Below are 17,003 nucleotides of genomic sequence, written 5' to 3' on the forward strand. Positions count from 1 at the left end.
ACCAGCAAACAGAAATAGTAGTAAAGCACCGTCAGTGATCAAAGGAGATAGCACACTGCAATATGCTTTATATGTTCCCTGGCCCCCTTGAGAGCAGGCGCAGCGGCTGTGCTGAGATTTCTACTTGAAAGGGTGACGGTGCACTGACTTTCACAGTGATGCCTCAGTGTTCAAAGGAATTATCACATTGTGTCGTATTCTGTATTTTCCGGCTCCTCCCCCCCACAGCCCGTTTCAAAATGACTGCAGAAGCCAAGGCATCTGAACGTAAAATGTAGAATTGTGTTGTAATTGTGGGTACCAAATTTCATATTGGTATATCAACGGTCAAGAGATTTATAATTTTACAAGCAAACACATGGCATGCCAAAAGGCCACTTAGTTAAATCCAAGGTCTTAGTTCACTCAGTCAATTATCTTTATAGGCTCAAGAGTTAAGAGGGCCAGATCATGAGCACAGGTATGAAATGGCCACTTCCCTCTGCCTTGGCTCCCCTTCTGTAAAATGGGAATAAGAGTGCTCTGGGTATAGATATATAGAAGAAAAGGCAGCAGAGACTCTCAAAAGTCGAATGGGGATCAGTAGTAGTCCACTGGTAGGGAGACACCCAGTCCGCCCAGTTCTTGACTGTGTTTTGGCAGGAGGTTCTTCTCCAGGGTTGGCGTCAAGGGTGGGGGTGCCATGAGGTAAAGAACGTCTCCTCCCCCGCACTATACAAGGAGGTTGTCCCACCAGGGCCTGCATCAAGGGTCAGCCTAGCCGGGCACTGGCCAAGGGCCCAGCCCCAGCAGGGGCCCGCCGACAAGAGCCCGCTGGACTTGCCCCTCCTCTTCCCCAGGGCAGCCCGCTTGTTCCCCAGCCTCTCGCTCCGGCCAGGCAACGGTGGAGCAGCTGGTGACAGTGCTGGTGGAAAGGCGGACTCACTCAGGGAGGGGGCCGGGGGGTCTTGCCCAGGGGCCCTCAAAAACCTGGAGCCAGCACCGTTTCCCACTCTCAGAAACCCTCCCCTCCCTCCCTGCGCACCCCACTCCGCCCAGGGCCTGAGGCCATCAGCACCATAGAGCAAACGGGAAGGGTTCGGGGGCCGGGGGAGGAAAAAAGGAAGACCACGCGAAGAGTGCTGAGGGTCCGAGCAAAGGCTCACCGAGCCCAACACTCTGGGCCCTCAGTGCCCAACCTGCTGCATATCGGGAGCCCGCAGCAGTGTTCCCAAGCAACTGGTGTTTAGGGGTATATTGCCTCCAATACTGGAGGACAGCCGTCACACTAGTGGCTGTATGCTCTGAATCCTGTCGCCTTTTCCCCATTCAGAATGCGCTCTCTCCCGCGCGTGCTCTCAGACTAGAAAGCTTCTGTTCCAGGCCTGCAGGGGCTATGAACGGAGCTGCAGCATTGATGGTGGGAAGGTGGACTCACAGAGGGAAGGGTCCCAGGAAGGGACCACGGGCCCTCAAAAACCTGGAGCCAGCAATGACCTCCCACCCTGAAACGCCTCGCCCCTACTCTGGGGGAAGGCAGCATGAGGATCCTCATTCTAGGCCCTAAAGAAACGCTGTCTGGACGTGTCTGAATAGAATAGGCTGAAGAGCTCCTGGGTCACCTCATGAGTTAATTTCGGAGGAGGCTGTGCTTCCTGAGAGGCGGTTGCCAGGCCATGCAAGGCCCAGACCACTTCTCCCTCCAGATATCTGCCGCACCTCCTTCGCCCTCCTTCCCATTGTCCCGCACGTGCTGCCACCCCAGCCGTCAGAAACCATAGTCCAGGGATGGGGGAGATGTAGCCCTCCAGATGTTGCTGGGTTGCAACTCCCGTCCCATCATTCCTCACCATTGGCTTTGCTGATGGGAGTTGTAGTTGTAGTTCAATGCATGTGGGAGGTGCCAGGTTGGGGAATTTTGAAGCAGACGATTCTGGGCTAGTTGGGCCGATGGTTGACTCTGTATCAGGCAGCAAAAACAACCAAGAACCTTGTGGCACCTTAAAGACTAACCCAATTATTATGGCATAAGCCAAGGGTGAGCAACCTGCAGCTCCCAGGGCCGCATCCAGCCCTCAGCCAAATGTGGTGCCTCCATTGCAAACTTTTTGGTGCCAAAGACCTTCATTTTCTCCGAGACATTTTCGAGTGTAGTTTTCAGATTGTGTGGCTTTTTAAAAATATACTTTATATTTATTCCTGAGCTGTTTGTTGTTCTGTATTGCATTTTGTTCTTTTAGCTTTTTGTAATTGGCCTGAACAATGTCTGTTACTGGGCAGATTAAAAAATATAATACATAAATAGATAAAAGACCTCTGCATGGAATCAGTTCAGACCTCTGCAAAAGATCAACCAGTCTCTTCCCTGGCAGCCCACTGAAGGTTGCAAAAAGAGAGAAATAGGTGACAGAAAGAGAAAGGGCTTTTCCACGCAAGGCATTTATCATGCACTCATCATTCCCTACTCATGGTTATTTACAGGTCCTTTAGACAATGTTGGGACTATCCAGTTTCACTTCTGTGTCTAACCAGCATGTTCGGTGAGTTTTTTCAGAGCAGGGAAAATACGGTATTTAATTGTGAAAGCGAAAGAAAGCTCTTTTTTCACTTGTGTATTTGCACTGTTCTGCTATATCACAGTGCCACCTAGAGGTTATGTAGCAGAAAAGCAGGAAAGGAAACACTCTTCGTGTAATGCTCGGACCTCAATTCTGTGACAAAACTGGAAGTAGATACAGCGGATTAACAGCCCCATGTAGAAAAGCTCCATGAGAAAAAAAGACCACTCGCTCTTGGCCCTGGTCCTGCCCATTGGTGTCTTTGGCTCTGCCCACCACCATAAGCCCTCGTGGATAAATTTGTTCATCTTTAAGGTGCCACAAGGTTCTTTGTTGTTTTTGCTGTAGTGGACAAGCACGGTTACTCTTCTAGGAATTTGTATAAGGCAACTTGGTATGGTCATATAGATTACCGTGGTGATGCTATCCATCGTGATGAGAGACCTGAGAGGGGCCAGGCAGCCCTCAAATTTAATGGATTAACAATGTTGTGGCGGGAGGCCAGAAAAGCAAGACAATTATTCAGAATCAGGACTGCAATCTTTAATTGGTTTAATTGGCAGATTAAGCAATGAAAGCCAGAACCCATTGATCGCAGGGTATAGGGCAGGTGAGGAGCAATTTTAATAGATGGGACTGAGAGTTACAGGTACCTTTGTTCATTTTCCGGGATATTTGGGGTCTGTGATGTTACTGGAACAGGAAAAAGAAAATGTTAAAGATGGCCTCTCCTTCTAAAACAATGAGCAGTAACTTTATTAAATGTGACGTGCTTTCTATATCTCAGGAAATATGCCTGTACTGAGGGGTTGATCATGTGTAAATTGACCTTACATTTAATTGACCATTCAATGAAAAGGCTGATGGTTAATCAATGAAAACCAGTTGATAGACCTAATTGGGATGCACAGAAATTAATTTGGACTTTGTCTTCAAAAGTGTGTGTGTGTGTGTGTGTGTGTGTGTTGTGGGGGGGGGCTCTTCCCCCACCTGCACCCTGCTTCTCCTCCCTCCTACCCCACCCCAGCTTTTTTGCTCAGGACAGGAGAGGTTGAAGGTACTGTTCATTAGAGGAGCCAAGCGAGGCTGGGGTGTATTGGGGTTTATTTTGTCTTTCCTGAGCCCCTTGCCAGAATTAGACGGCCGGCCAAAAGGAAAATGAGCTAATTATAAAGACACAAACAGGTGGCAGGCCTGACTGATGGTTGGCTGGCGGGCGGGCGGGTGGGCAGGAGGGGAAGCATAAATAAAGCCAGCTGAGTTCCCTCTCGATTCCCTGCCTCTCCCTTGCTTAATCTAGTGCTTTCCTGCCCTTTCTTGCACTGCGTGTCAGTCCTCACCACCAGTGCTGCCATTTCCCTCTTCTTGTTCTCTCATTTTAGGTGTTCTCCTTGTCTCTGCTTCTTCTCCCTCGTGTCTACCCCCCACCGCCCGCCAGTAACAGGAGCCTCAGCCTCTTCCTGCTGCTGTTTTCATGTTTTCTGGTCCCAGATGAGCCTCTCTGCTCCTCTTTCTCCATCTGTCCCTTCCTTTCATGGAGTCTTGAGGAGCTGCCAGGCCTAGCAAGAGCATGGGGCTGGAGGAGGAGTGGAAGGGGGTGGAGAGGAAGATGGCGAAGAGAGGCTGCTGGAGACCCTGGTGGCCCCCATCGCTGCATTGCCTCCTCGGAGATTCTGGTGGCCCACTGGGAGGCCAGGGGAGGCGGATTTGGGGCACCGTAAAGGGCAGCAGGTGGAGAGACGGGCAGGTCGGGCCCTTGGGACACGACCCGCCAGGATGTTCTTCTGTGCACGCCCTGCCACTAAGGAGCATCTCTTGTGCGGCTCGCATTAATTTCAAGAAGCCTTGTCCAGGATAATATCCCACTGGATAGTGCCCCACGTAGGGCTGGCTCTACCATTAGGTAGACTGAGGCAGCTGCCTCAGGCCCCAGATGCTGGGGGCAGCAGGGAAATGTCTGAGGACAAAGCTGTGTGTGTCACATAACCTGCCCTGTTGCCCTCAGGTGTGGTAGAGGACGCTGTCCTGTCACCAGCCTTGAAGTTAGATTCAGCTGGAGGTCTAGACAGCTCCTGTACATGAAACGGGAGAGAGCACCATCTTTTCCTTTGCTTCAGGCAGCAAAATGTCTTGACCTGGCTCTGGCCCCACGGTGGAGGTATCGGGCAGGGGTTGCCATCTAGATTTTTCCAGATGTACCACACACACACAAAGATTTCCAGAGAACGCAAGGAGAGGGCTTCAGCCCACAGCGGTCCATCCAGATCAGCCTCCTGTTTTCAACCATGGACAGCCAAACGACCTCCTGGAAGAAAGTGATGGCTTTCCCCTGCTGGTGATTGTGGCATCTAGTTCTCAGAGACAGAGTGCTTCTGCATATGGAGGCTCAGTTTAATATCATGGCTAACAACTGTCGATAGACCTCATGAATATGCCACGTAAGTCCCACAGCAGGCAAACACCAGTACTAAGTGCAGTGGAGGCTGGTGGCTTAGAGTTCTGACTGGTTCTGACTGAAACTCGGAGGGGATTCACCAACCCACTGACATCGGAGCCACCAGCCCCCACTGAACTTAGTGCCAATTCCTTGGGAAGCAGGGTGCCCTTCCTCTCAGACAGATGCAGCCGTAGCGTGTGGAGTCAGGCAAAATAACATTAATTGGAGAATTTTCTCTTTCTTAAGGGAGAGGCCCCCAAGTCTGGGCTAGTAGGAAGACTGACAGCAGCTTTATGAAGGAGGAAGACAGCTGGCCCTCCAGGTTAGAAGGGAGCGGATCAAAGCAGAGGCAGGAACAGCCACCTGCCCTTTGAAACAGCAACAGGGCTGGGGGGGGGGGGTGCGTGCGACCAGATAGCACGGCCAGAGCTGAAAGGCAAAGCTTTTTCCCCACCTCCAGAGCCCACCTTCCGGCATTCCACAAGTGCACCAAGCTTGGAAGGTCTCAGCTGGCCAGTAGTCAAATCAATACCTATAATCAGGTAAGAACTTTCCAGGAGACTGTGGACCGTGAGGTTCGGAGCTGCTGTCTCCAGCGCTTCTGCCATTAACACTGCCCAAAGGCATCTGCCTTTTCTCACCTCATGGTGGAACCTTCTTCTGCCGGTGCCACACAGTGCCACGTGGATTGCGTACTATGATCGGTGGGGAGCAGCTGTGGACAGCTGTTTTGCCCGTTAGGAAATATACACTCAGGAGAGAGCCTCAGCACAGTTGCAGGTTTAGATATCAGATACAGAATCACAGGGGTCTCTTTTTAAAGTGTGCACCTAGAAATGCAAAGTGTGGATGTGACAAAGGGGTAACTGAAGCTCTCTGATGATTGAACATTTTTTTCCCTATTTTTAGCCTAGCATAAGGGTGGAGGGCGAAGTTTGGAAAACAAGTAGCTCGGGAGGTTGTTCAGTCATTCAGTCGTGTCCGACTCTTCGTGACCCCATGGACCATAGCACGCCATGCCTTCCTGTCCTGCGCTCTCTCCCAGAGCGTGCTCAAGTCCATATTCATTGGTTTAAACCTCATCTACCCGCATGCAGTGGTCCCGATCTGGATTGGACCCAACACTTACTTGTAAGTAAAAAAGAGAGGCTAAGCTGCCTACTACATATTTAAACATATGATGTTGTTTAGTCCTGAGTGTTCCTGGATGAAGCATGCATTTTCAGATACCTCTTTGTCACATTAACACTCTGCATTTCTAGGTGCACTCTCTCTGATACCTAAAGGTGAGAATGCGCTTTGCAGGTAATGGGGAAATATGTATTTGGAAGCTAAAATTCTGAAGTTGCTTGGCAGCACATGCCACTAGTCCACAACAAAACTAGCCAGTGTGTTTCCAGCTTGATCCCTTGACACCATGCTTGTGTGCACCTGCTTTCCTCCATCAAACGCTGCATGCCGCATGGTGCTGCGCTGTGGCGCCCGTTAGGCCACCGTGTCACAAGGCAGCACGCTGGGCTCTCCAGCCTGGGAAGAGAGCAGGAGTAGCAGCAGCAGCGAGCAGCCACAGCCATTTCCACTCCAAAACAGCACAAAAGCAAACAGATCGCCTGCAAGAGCAGATGGCTCTTTACCGATTACAGCACCAGGCGTGGCTCAAGGAGAGCAGCAGATGGACGTGAGGGGGAGACTCATAAACAGGGAGGGAGCTTCGCTAAGCCAGCTCCTGATGCCTCCTATAAATACTTAACAACCTCCAAGCTTTCTCCTGTTATGCAACCAAAATCGTTAAACTGCCTTCAGCTCCCGTTGTGGGGGGAAAGCCCATCATGCAGCAAGGAAGAAGCACTCTTAATTTTTCGTTGGGTGAACACTTTGATAATTCATCTTGGTCCTAAACCTATTCGTTGAAAGGCCCCTGCTCTCCATTTCAGGGGCACAGTTTCAAATTTCAGTTGAGGGGAGCCAAGGGGGTTCAACAGGGGTGGGTGCTCAGTTCTCAGCAAGCTCTGCAGACATGCTCATGGACATACTCAAGATTAAATGGAACAAAACAAAACCCAGAATAGTCCCATCCGTCCTGATGAGTGATGGCTCATATATGCCAGCCTTCTCCAACTTGGCACCCTCCAGATGTGTTGGACTGCAACTCCCATAATCCACAACCAAAAAGCCCATGCTGACTCTGGGTGGTGGGAGTTGTAGCCCAACACATCTGAGGGGCACCAGGTTGGGGAAGCCTGATGCATGGAAACACCATTTGATGCTGCAGTTCTGTGAGGAGTGGGAGGTTGTGGCCCAGTCCAAAGCCCATTTTGGATGTAAGAGGCGGTTCACTCACACAAGTAATCTTTAAACAAACATTTCCTCCATGTACTTGGAGAAGAAGTTCTATAAGAACCGACAACTTAATGGGGACAATTGCAACCCTTGCCGCGACCCAAGCAAGCCTGAGATGAAAACCCTATAAATGCTCATTGGGGTCAACAAACTACAGGAAGAGGCTTTTGCGGTTGTTTCCAGTTCTGGATGTTCAGCCACAGCCAGTCAAGGGCAGCCTCATTCTCACTATTTTGTGGGCTTTGTTGGTCTCTTGGGTCTTCTCTTGAATTTGCATAATCTGTTCTATTTGTAGCTGAGGACTGAACTCTGTAACCTATATTACGAGTCATTTTCTCTATAATAAGTGGTTTCTTATTCTTCACTGAAATGTTTACATTACTCAGGTGCACCACTGACTTGAAAAAAATCAAAAGAGCCTCAAAAGGACAGGTGGGAAATAAATGTAGCTGGGCAGCTGGGGTGCCATCCCAGGTTCAGCTTTGTTCCTCAACAGAATAATTCAGGGCTATTTCCCCCCTCTTTCCTCCTCCCAGAACTAGACCCCCCATTCCTTGCCACCATCTCCCTCCCTCACAGATGACTTGGACTGCATTATTATAACACTTTCTGTTCAGTTCTGCAGTGCAGTTTTACTTTGCCAAACATACTCAACTGTCTGGTGTTCACAGCCAAGCTGTGCCTGGGACCGGTTTGATTCACCTGATGGCAGACTCCCGTAAGTGGAAAGTATCGAAATCCATGTAGACAAGACCCTGGCCCCAAATCAGGACTTTCCGGGTGTTTTAACCACACTCAGCACACATGCTGAATCCTTCCTGCCCTCTAATTTTGGTTAAATTGCCTTACCTCATCCTTATTATATTTCTTGGGTCAGAAACAGACAACAGGAACAGGCAAGCCCAAAGTGAGTAGCTTTAGGAACCATTTTAAGGAAAACAATAATCCAGAGGGTACAAGCAACAGCTGAGCCTCAGGCAGACAACAGTCAGCATTTCCTTGACTGGTCCAAACTTGTATATTATTATTATTATTATTATTATTACATTTATATCCCACTTTTCCTTCAAGGAGCTCAAGACAAGGCACATGGCTCTTCCCTTCCTTTTATCCTCACGATAACCCTGTGAGGTAGCTTAGGCTAAGTCTGGCTCAGGGTCACCTAGTGAGCTTCCTGGCTGATTGGAAGGATATACCACACAGCCACAACACTGGCTGGATAGGCAGCACTGGGGGCCGAAAAGCTACTGAATGTGGCTACTACTCCCATCCTGGCTCCACCTGCTAATTTGGCTCTGCCAGGATTTGCCCTGACTCCACCCACCATGGATCTACCCTCCCTGGTACCTCTCTGTGGCAGCCTGTCTTTAAATCAAGTGTTAGCAATCTTCACCAAGCCACAGGTGTCAAGCACACACAGTATGGTTGGAATCAGGCCCCAGGGACAAATCCAAACGCCTGAGTAGGGTAGCCACTTCTGAATTGCCAAGAAAAAAGGAAACATATCATCAAAAAAGAGGACATCTATTTGCATACATTTTGCATATGCTAATTTACACATAGATGCAAATTTAGAAGTACAAATTATAATGTAAATAGAAATACAGTCATTCTCGCCTTAGTGGGGAAGACTGTGACCAGGTGAGCTGTGTGCCTGCCTGTTCAGTCTTCTGTCCAGGTGCTCACTGGTGATGGGCAACAGTTCGGATGGTTCTTCATCTTTAAATCGGAATTGGGCAGGAGAGCCCTTCAAAGACAGGACAGTCCTCCGGCAACCTGTCAAACAGAGGACTGTCCTCTGTAGAAGAGGACACCTGGCCACTCTGGCTCCCTCCCTCCATTGGCAATGCAAAACCCTGGTTTGTGGAGGTCCTTTGGGGATGAAGGCCTGGCCCGCCAGCGCTCCTGAAAGCAGGTTTCCCCTAAAACGTATTGCTGACCAGGGGATTGGGTGGAACCGGGGGTGTGGGGAGCGCAAGGGGCACTAAGGCAGAAGAGGGAGTTTTGGCAAGTGCTGCTTGTTGTTACCTGGAGTGAGAGAAGCTGCTGCCGCTGATGTTCCCTCTTAGAAGTAGTTGTTAAACATGCAGTACAGAGTATATCTGAGTGGCTATGGAAACACTGTCTGAAGGTAAAACTGGTTCTAGATGTGAAGCCTGGCCTGGCTCAGTTTAAGGAGGCAGGAAAAAGAGAGGAGTGGTTGGATTCGGACCAGAGGTCCAATGACATGGGCAGGTGGGACCTCCCTTATCTTTTCTGACAGCCCCCTTAGCTACTGTTTTAGAGTGGGGGGGCTGATTTGTCTAAAACTGGGGGAAAGGGGGGCTTATTGACTTATCATAGAATAGTAGGGTTGGAAGGGGCTACAAGGCCATCGAGTCCAACCCCCTGCTCAGTGCAGGAATCCAAGTCAGAGCACCCCTGACAGGTGGCTGTCCAGCCTCGTCTTGAACGCCTCCAGTGTGGGAGAGCCCACCGCCCTACTTAATTAACCCCACCCTGCACTTTCCCCCTATAATTCAAGCCAGTGGAAGCTGACAGCTCTGATGTCAGTGGGGCGGTGAATCCACTCCGGTTTCAGCCAGAACCAATCAGAACTCAGACCTTCCCAACCTCTGACCCAGCAAAACAAATACAGCCCACCAGCCATATAGTGTGGCTTGTTGCCTTCGCTCAGGAAATGTCCCTCAGTTTGTGGCATCCCGGCCAACAAAGGCAGATAGTGTACTGAGCCCCTGGTGGGGCTCTACATGGCTGATGGGTTGCTTTCACCTCAGTAGGCCACACATTATACAGGCTGGGGTAGGGTTGTCAGTTTTTTTTTACTGGACCCTGCTCCTGGGATTTTAACAGCAGATAAGTATGTGCAGACCTATTGCTTTTATTCTGGTCATTTGGCAACCTAGCCTGAGAAAAGATCTTTCTTTTGCAGATGGAAAAACCGCTGGCAGTACCTGAACTATTATTACCTGGGCAAGAGACCAGGCCGCTTCCTGAAGGTGAACTTCTGAATTCTGCCCCAAGAGCCATGCACTCAGCGCCTTTGGTAAGTAGAAAAGGGTTCAGCGGTCAATTATAACTGCCCCAGGGAACAGCTGGTGCCAGAGGAATCTCTGGTGTGAATTGCGTGTGAGAACTAGGAGGCCAGAAGGGTGAAGAACCACCCTTCACCCACTGGCCAGTTTGCTACTTGCTGTCTTCTCTGCGGATGCAAACGGACTTCATGTATGAATATTTGTGGCTACAGATCTATCCTCTCTCTCTCTCTCTCTCATATCACATTCATATTTTGCTTCAATTACAGGAATTCACAAGTCAGCTAACAGACATAAGCTATAAAACCACAATTAAATCAGCAACAAGAAAAACACCCACATGAGCAAATTTTAAAAAATCAAAGATAGTGAAACAATTTAGAAAGAGAGCCTTTTAGGAATGAAAAATGATTGTGTTTGCTTCTGATAATTTTAATGCAAGACTTAAAAAGTATTGAGTCCACTGGAATTAAAATAACTTCTGCACTAGCTAGTTCCCTTTTGTGTGGTTCACGTGTAGCAGTTCCTTGTGGAAATGATAAGGGTTCCTCTGCTTTCCTCCCAAACTGCACAGAATGTTGCAATTGTGTCCCATAACCCTTTGCATCTTACTTTCTCCAGAGTCCTACGATTGCCAACAAAGGTGTACTCTCACCATACATGATATGGAGAAAGTGGATTGAGAGAAGATTTTCTCTCTTAGAGTGGAATCCTATCGATTGCTCCCGCGATGATCAGCAGTCCCCAAACAAGGAGGCTTCTGAGCATCCACTGCAGGGCAGGAGGAGCAGTGGAGGCAATCTTCACCTCCCTGTCCTCCAACCCTGCATAGTTCACTAGGCAAACTTTTCTAGTGCCAGTGCTTCAGAGGCGGAGGGAAGGAGGTTGGCAGAGGCTCAGGATAACTCATATCCTGGCCTCCCCAGTTTCCTCCCCTCCCCTCCCTGTCCACTTTTCCCCCTCCCCGAGGTCGATTTTCTGAACTTGGAGGACAGCTTGCACCGTTCTTTCTGTGCCGGCTCTGAGGGGACAGGGGAGAGAGGTCAGATCTCCAACTCCCCCTTCCAAGGTTGGAGTGCTGTCTCTGACCTTGGAGGGAGGAATCCCCAATATCCTGTGGCCCCTCAGACAATGTCTAGGGGCCACAGAATTGCTTCCTTAATACTGGGACCCAGAGTCATCAAATAAATCTGAATGGTGGGAGATTCAGGACAGGCAAAAGGAAGTACTTCTTCACACAGTGCATAGTTGAACTATGGAATTTGCTGCCAGAAGCTGTGGTGACAGCGACTAGCATATATGGTTTTTAAAAGGGCATTAGACAAATGGATGTGTGATGAAGCTGTCACCAGCTACTAATGGTTTCTGAAAATCCTAATGGATAGTCCTAATGGTTTCTGAAACCTCCATGTTTAGAGGCAGTATACCACTGAATGCCAGTTTCTAGGGGGCAATATTGGAAGAGGACTCTTGCCTTCATGCCCTACTTGTGGGCTTCTCATGTGGGCATCTGGTTGGCCAAGATGAGGGACTAGATGGACCTTTGGTCTGACCCAGCTTCAGGGCTCTTTTTAGGTTCTATATTCTGTCCAAATATGTCAGTGCTTCCAACATACAGTTTCTTCAACCCATGCTGCTCCCTTCAGAACAGGTAATTTCAAAAGAAAGATGTTCTGGAGCTCAAATTATGCCCTATGCTTCCCCAATCTGGTGCCCCCCAGATGTTTTGAACTACAACTCCTATCAGACCCAGCCAGCAAATTTACTCTGGATATACTCAGAGGTGCTCTGATTTATAATGGTCTTACTTCACATTGCACACACATACTATCACAGACTTTCTCACATTTTATCCCCAGGTAGGTGATTTGTAAGCACGCAGCCCGAGGCAGCAATGTGTCAGGATTCTGTTTATGTAACTCCGGAACCCACCTTGCCTGAAGCAGGCAACCACAACCCCTGAGGATGTAACGGAAAAGGGCCTCTCCCACAGGAAACTCTGCAGAGATGCCTCTTACCCACAGGAAGTTGGAGTTGTGTTGTCACTTGGCATTTGTAAAGTTAGTGAACCTGCCAGGGCAAAGGGGAGGAAGGGAAGACATGGAACAAAGTGAGGGCCTTAGGTGTGATGTCACAGTGGAAGCGAGTTCAAAGGGAATCTTGCCCAGTCCACTACAATGTCTGGTTTCCCCAAACTTATATAGCCCCTCAGAGATGCTTATTCAGAGCACGTACCCAAGGTCTGAGACCAGTTAAGATGGATCAGCTAGTTACCCCTTAATGCTCATGTAATGACACTATAGTTCTCTCTTATCCTTGTGAGAGCAGGAGGAGCCCCTCCCCCATTGTTTCAGAGCCCCTCCCCCATTGTTTCAGAGCATGGTTATGGGACACTGGGAAGCAGTACTCAAATGATAGGAGGGGCTGCTCCCCCTTATGCTTTGTGATGGGACTCTCACTACTTTTTAAAGAAGTACTGGGGAGAGCATGATTTGGTCAGTGGATGGGGTTTGCGCATTTCCTTAAAGGTTCCTCTGCCTTTTCCACTATAATTTGAGCACTGACGGGAAGATTGAATAGAATCTGGTGATGAGAGTCATCTAAGGTGAAATCGTGCAGAATACAAGGGTGCATTCTTGTGTTTGCAGGGTTAGTCTCTTCCTGAATCCTTCAGGGAATACAAGCCTACTTGCTCCACAAGCCAGACATTCGTAATGCAAAAACCTTTCCTGATATCCAGCCCAAAATTATGCTCTGCCACATGTGAACTCCTTCCCTGTGAGTCCATCTCTCAGTGGACCAGGCAATTTTTTTTAAAGAAATGGCCTCCTTTTAAAGAGGTTCTTTCCTCTTAGCCTTCAACATCCACTGCTCTTAAGCCAAATCCTCCAGTCTTATACCTTTGCCTACAGATTATGCACACCAAATGTTCCTTAATCTTTGGTGTGATTTAGTAGTGTAGCATGGATTCTTAGGGTGTATCCACAGTGGCTTTTCAGAGGCGTTGGATGAGCTTCTCAGTTGATCAGGCCAATCCCGCCATCACCCTGTACAGCAGAATGAGACCAGAGCAAGGTAAAACTACCTTTAGGTGCCTGCATGCCCTCTTGTTAGTTTCCCAGAGGCATCCAGGTGCCATTGTTGGGAACAGACTGCTGGACTAGATGGATGAACCTCTTTGGTTCCTCTGATGTTCTGTTGTACTTTACAGGGTGGTTGTAAGGACTATGGAACAAATGTACCTGAAAGCCCCTTGATCCCTCAAAATGACTCTTCAAATCAGCCTTTACCAACTCAGCGCCCTCCAGATGTGTTGTACTATAACCCCTATAATGCACTATAATGCTCGAAAGGCCATTATGGCTGTGGATGATGGGACTTGTAGTCTGACACATCTGGAGGTGCCAGGTTGAGGGAAGCTGTTTTAAATGCTAAGTCACTATGGTAGCTCTTCCAGCATTTCCAGTTGTTCATTATTCCAACAAATATAGTAACTGCAAAACGAAAACAATACATATAGTCAGAAATAATGAGAACTACTGTAGATAAAATGCTCTGTATTATTACAGTTATCATAGCTGCAAAGGCTTAAATTGAATCAGATTTTATTACTTGTTTCTTTGTTATAGAATTAGGCATTGTTGTGCCCTCCAGATGTTTGGGACTCCAACTCCCAAAAGTCCAAGCCAGTATGGCCGATGGTCAGGGATTATGGGAGTTGTAGTCAGAACATTGCCTACCCCGGTTCATGATTTAATATATATGTATCTGAGAATATACAGAGCAGCTTATAGTAATGAAAATGCAATATAATAATTTACAAAAATAGCATATTAAAGACAAAGTGGATTAACAACAAATATAATGTAGCACAGCAATCAATATGAAGTCTATTTTTAAAAACATTAAATCCATTTTAGCTTTGAAATATATGGGGGAAAGGATGTGACTCTGAGCATGTGCTGAGTGCCTTTCCCGCACCACTGGTATAACCACAGCCTATCCTGTGGAGGTGGTAAAGTGCTGAGAGAGAGCGGATCTCTTTTGCATGCTCAAAAGTACCCCCTTTCTTTTAAAATTGCTTGATGTGATTGTGATCCATGGCTGAACTCTGATATAGAATATATCAGTTTGGGGGCTAAGGCCTGGTGAGCCCCAGTTCAAATTAACCGTCACCAGTCTCACTGCTCTTGTGTTCCCCTGCCTGGGGCAATCCAGGGAGTCCCTCGCAGGTCATTGCCATGCCATGTGCCATGCACCAGCAGCTGTTAGAGCCTGCGTGCTTGCTGGCGCAGCCTATGAATGGCTTCATTATGCTCAGCCATGCCTCCCTCACCCCACCCCCCTCTTCCAACACTGTTATTTTACACTTGTGCCACCGTCGCTATGTTTGATCATTTCTCCACTGCGGCTGCACCTGCTGAGAGTCGGTTAAGGGAGGGAGGGAAAGGGCAGGCAAGGGAACAGGTGCCCTTGCTGCGATGCACGGGCCCAGCCGAGGGGAGCGACCTGGGCCAGAACATAGCAGCCGAGCCAGCTCCCATTTTGGCAGGCAGACTGCAGCCCACAAGATGGTTACTCCACGGCATGTTTGCTCTGTGACTAACGCTTATAAATCTTTATAACAAACCATAAGCAAACATAAGCGTAGCTTTCCTGGATCAAAGGTCCATCTGGATCTGGGATGGGCAAAAGGGAGATCTGGATCTACTGAAGAGTTCTCTGGGTGATTTGCAGTAGATGAGCAAGGATTTCTGATTCTGAATCATTTAGTAACAGCAGCAATGAAAGGACTTACTTCTGCATGCCTCCCTAAATTACACTGCTGAAATGAAGAAAGTGTGGTGTAATCAGGTGAGGGTTTCTGTGTAGAAGGAGGTCTCTGAGCTCCATTGCGTTCTGGTGCTCAGAACAAATTCCTGGGCTTAGAGTTCTTTAATTCTAAGCATGTGTGTCTTTTGTACCAGGCTCTGCTTGATGGATCTCTGGGTTCTAGTAAAAACCAAAGCAAGCCTGGAGGCTAGTGGCTCTGATGTCAGTGGACCAGTGAATCTGCTCCGGTTTCAGTCAGAACCAGTCAGAACTCTAAAGGAGCTCTCCAAGGTGTGAAGCTCCTTTAGAGTTCTGACTGGTTCTGCCTGAAACCCAGAGCAGATTCACCGGTCCACTGACATCAGAGCCACCAGCCTCCACTGCTGCCCACCCCAATTTAACTTTCTGCTTCCACTCAGATTATCATCCCCGAGGAAGCCCCCAAACAGCGCATGACAGAGATGGGCCTCCCCTGCCTTTTGTCCCTCGCTTCTGGCGATCAGAGGTAGATGTCCTCTGTACCTAGGGCTGTCATGGGTAGCAGGCATTGCTGCACTCCTCCCTCTCCCCTCCCTTCTCCCCCTCCTCTTCCTCCTTCATGAATTCGTTGCATCTTTTTCTAAAGCCTAAAGGCAGTTCCACCCTAGGCATTTCCTGTGGAAATGCCACATTTTGATAATTTTTCTTACAGGGCATCTACATGATGACATTGTTGTCCTGTGCTTTCCCTGTCCTTCCTTTGTCTGTTTTCAAACCCCAGAAAATCTGGCTTAAAAAAAAATTGTTATGCAAGATTTACAACCCGTATCACTGATCAACTATTCAGTTAAGTCCGACTCCCCAAAAAATGACCTCCAAAGGGAATCATATACATAGCATTTCATCCAATAATTGTTGTTGTTGTTCAGTTGTTAAGTTGTGTCCGACTCTTCGTGACCCCATGGACCATAACACGTGAGTTGCCATTTCCTTCTCCAGTGGACCACATTTTGTCAGAACTCTCTGCCATGACCTGTCCGTCTTGGGTGGCCCTCCACGGCATAGCTTATGGCTTCACTGAGTTACGCAAGCCCCTTCGCCACAACAAGGCAGTGATCCATGAAGGGGCATCCAATAATACCTATTACAAAAACATACTAATATACATATAATAAATATCCGTAACATTAACCATTCCTAAATACCATAAATGACATAAAATACCACGGCCAACTTCTTTGCAAAGAATGGAACACTAGAGCAGTGGCCGCAGGTGTGGGCTATTCTGAGCACTGCCCTTCCACCTTCTTCAAGGGGCATGGTTTTGATGTGCACAGTGACGTATCCTGCAGGTGAGCCTCTTGCCACGCATTGCCACTTTGGCATGCCTTCACTGTTAACATTCCAGTCAGCAACCCTGTATCAGCCAGCCAGTTTATTTTCCTAATTGGTCATTTCATTTGTGCTAAGTATTCAAATATTCACGCAGTAGCTCTTAAATGAAAAAGCACATTAATTCAAAATTTTAAAGTATTTAAAAAAGCAATGCACCGCCTTTCTGGCCAGCATCATTTTATCACTGCTTTTTTCTCCCCGCCGCAGTCTTTACATGTGTAGTAAAAACACATTTATGCCTACCCTTTAAAAAAAATGAAATTTTTGCACAATAGTCCTATATAAAAAAGCACTTTAGCACAAATCAAAAACTTGATTTTAAAAATGGCGTACTCAGAATTTTCATTTCCCCACAGACACGGCTGTGTTACAAGCCTGCTAACGTGAACAGAAGAACATAGAGGGATGTGCGCATGTAGCTTACAGCGGAGAAGCCATGATTGGGTACCACTAGGGGCTGGAAACACC

General features: G+C 48.1%; 1 protein-coding gene across 1 annotated transcript in view; it reads left to right on the top strand.

Moving 5' to 3' along the window:
- The window catches only part of LOC146338181 (uncharacterized), a 34,700-nt gene that overhangs the window by 4,374 nt on the left and 13,323 nt on the right, over positions 1–17,003 (top strand). Inside the window, exon 3 of the mRNA XM_084816069.1 lies at positions 10,247–10,360. Within this exon, the coding sequence (XP_084672195.1) occupies positions 10,247–10,325 (79 nt within the window). The 3' untranslated portion in view covers positions 10,326–10,360. The remainder of the gene's footprint in view (positions 1–10,246; positions 10,361–17,003) is intronic.

The sequence above is a fragment of the Heloderma suspectum genome, chromosome 10, assembly GCF_057233095.1.
Source record: "Heloderma suspectum isolate Gila_16-S chromosome 10, 16-S_ref, whole genome shotgun sequence".
Classification (NCBI taxonomy): Eukaryota; Metazoa; Chordata; class Lepidosauria; order Squamata; family Helodermatidae; genus Heloderma; species Heloderma suspectum.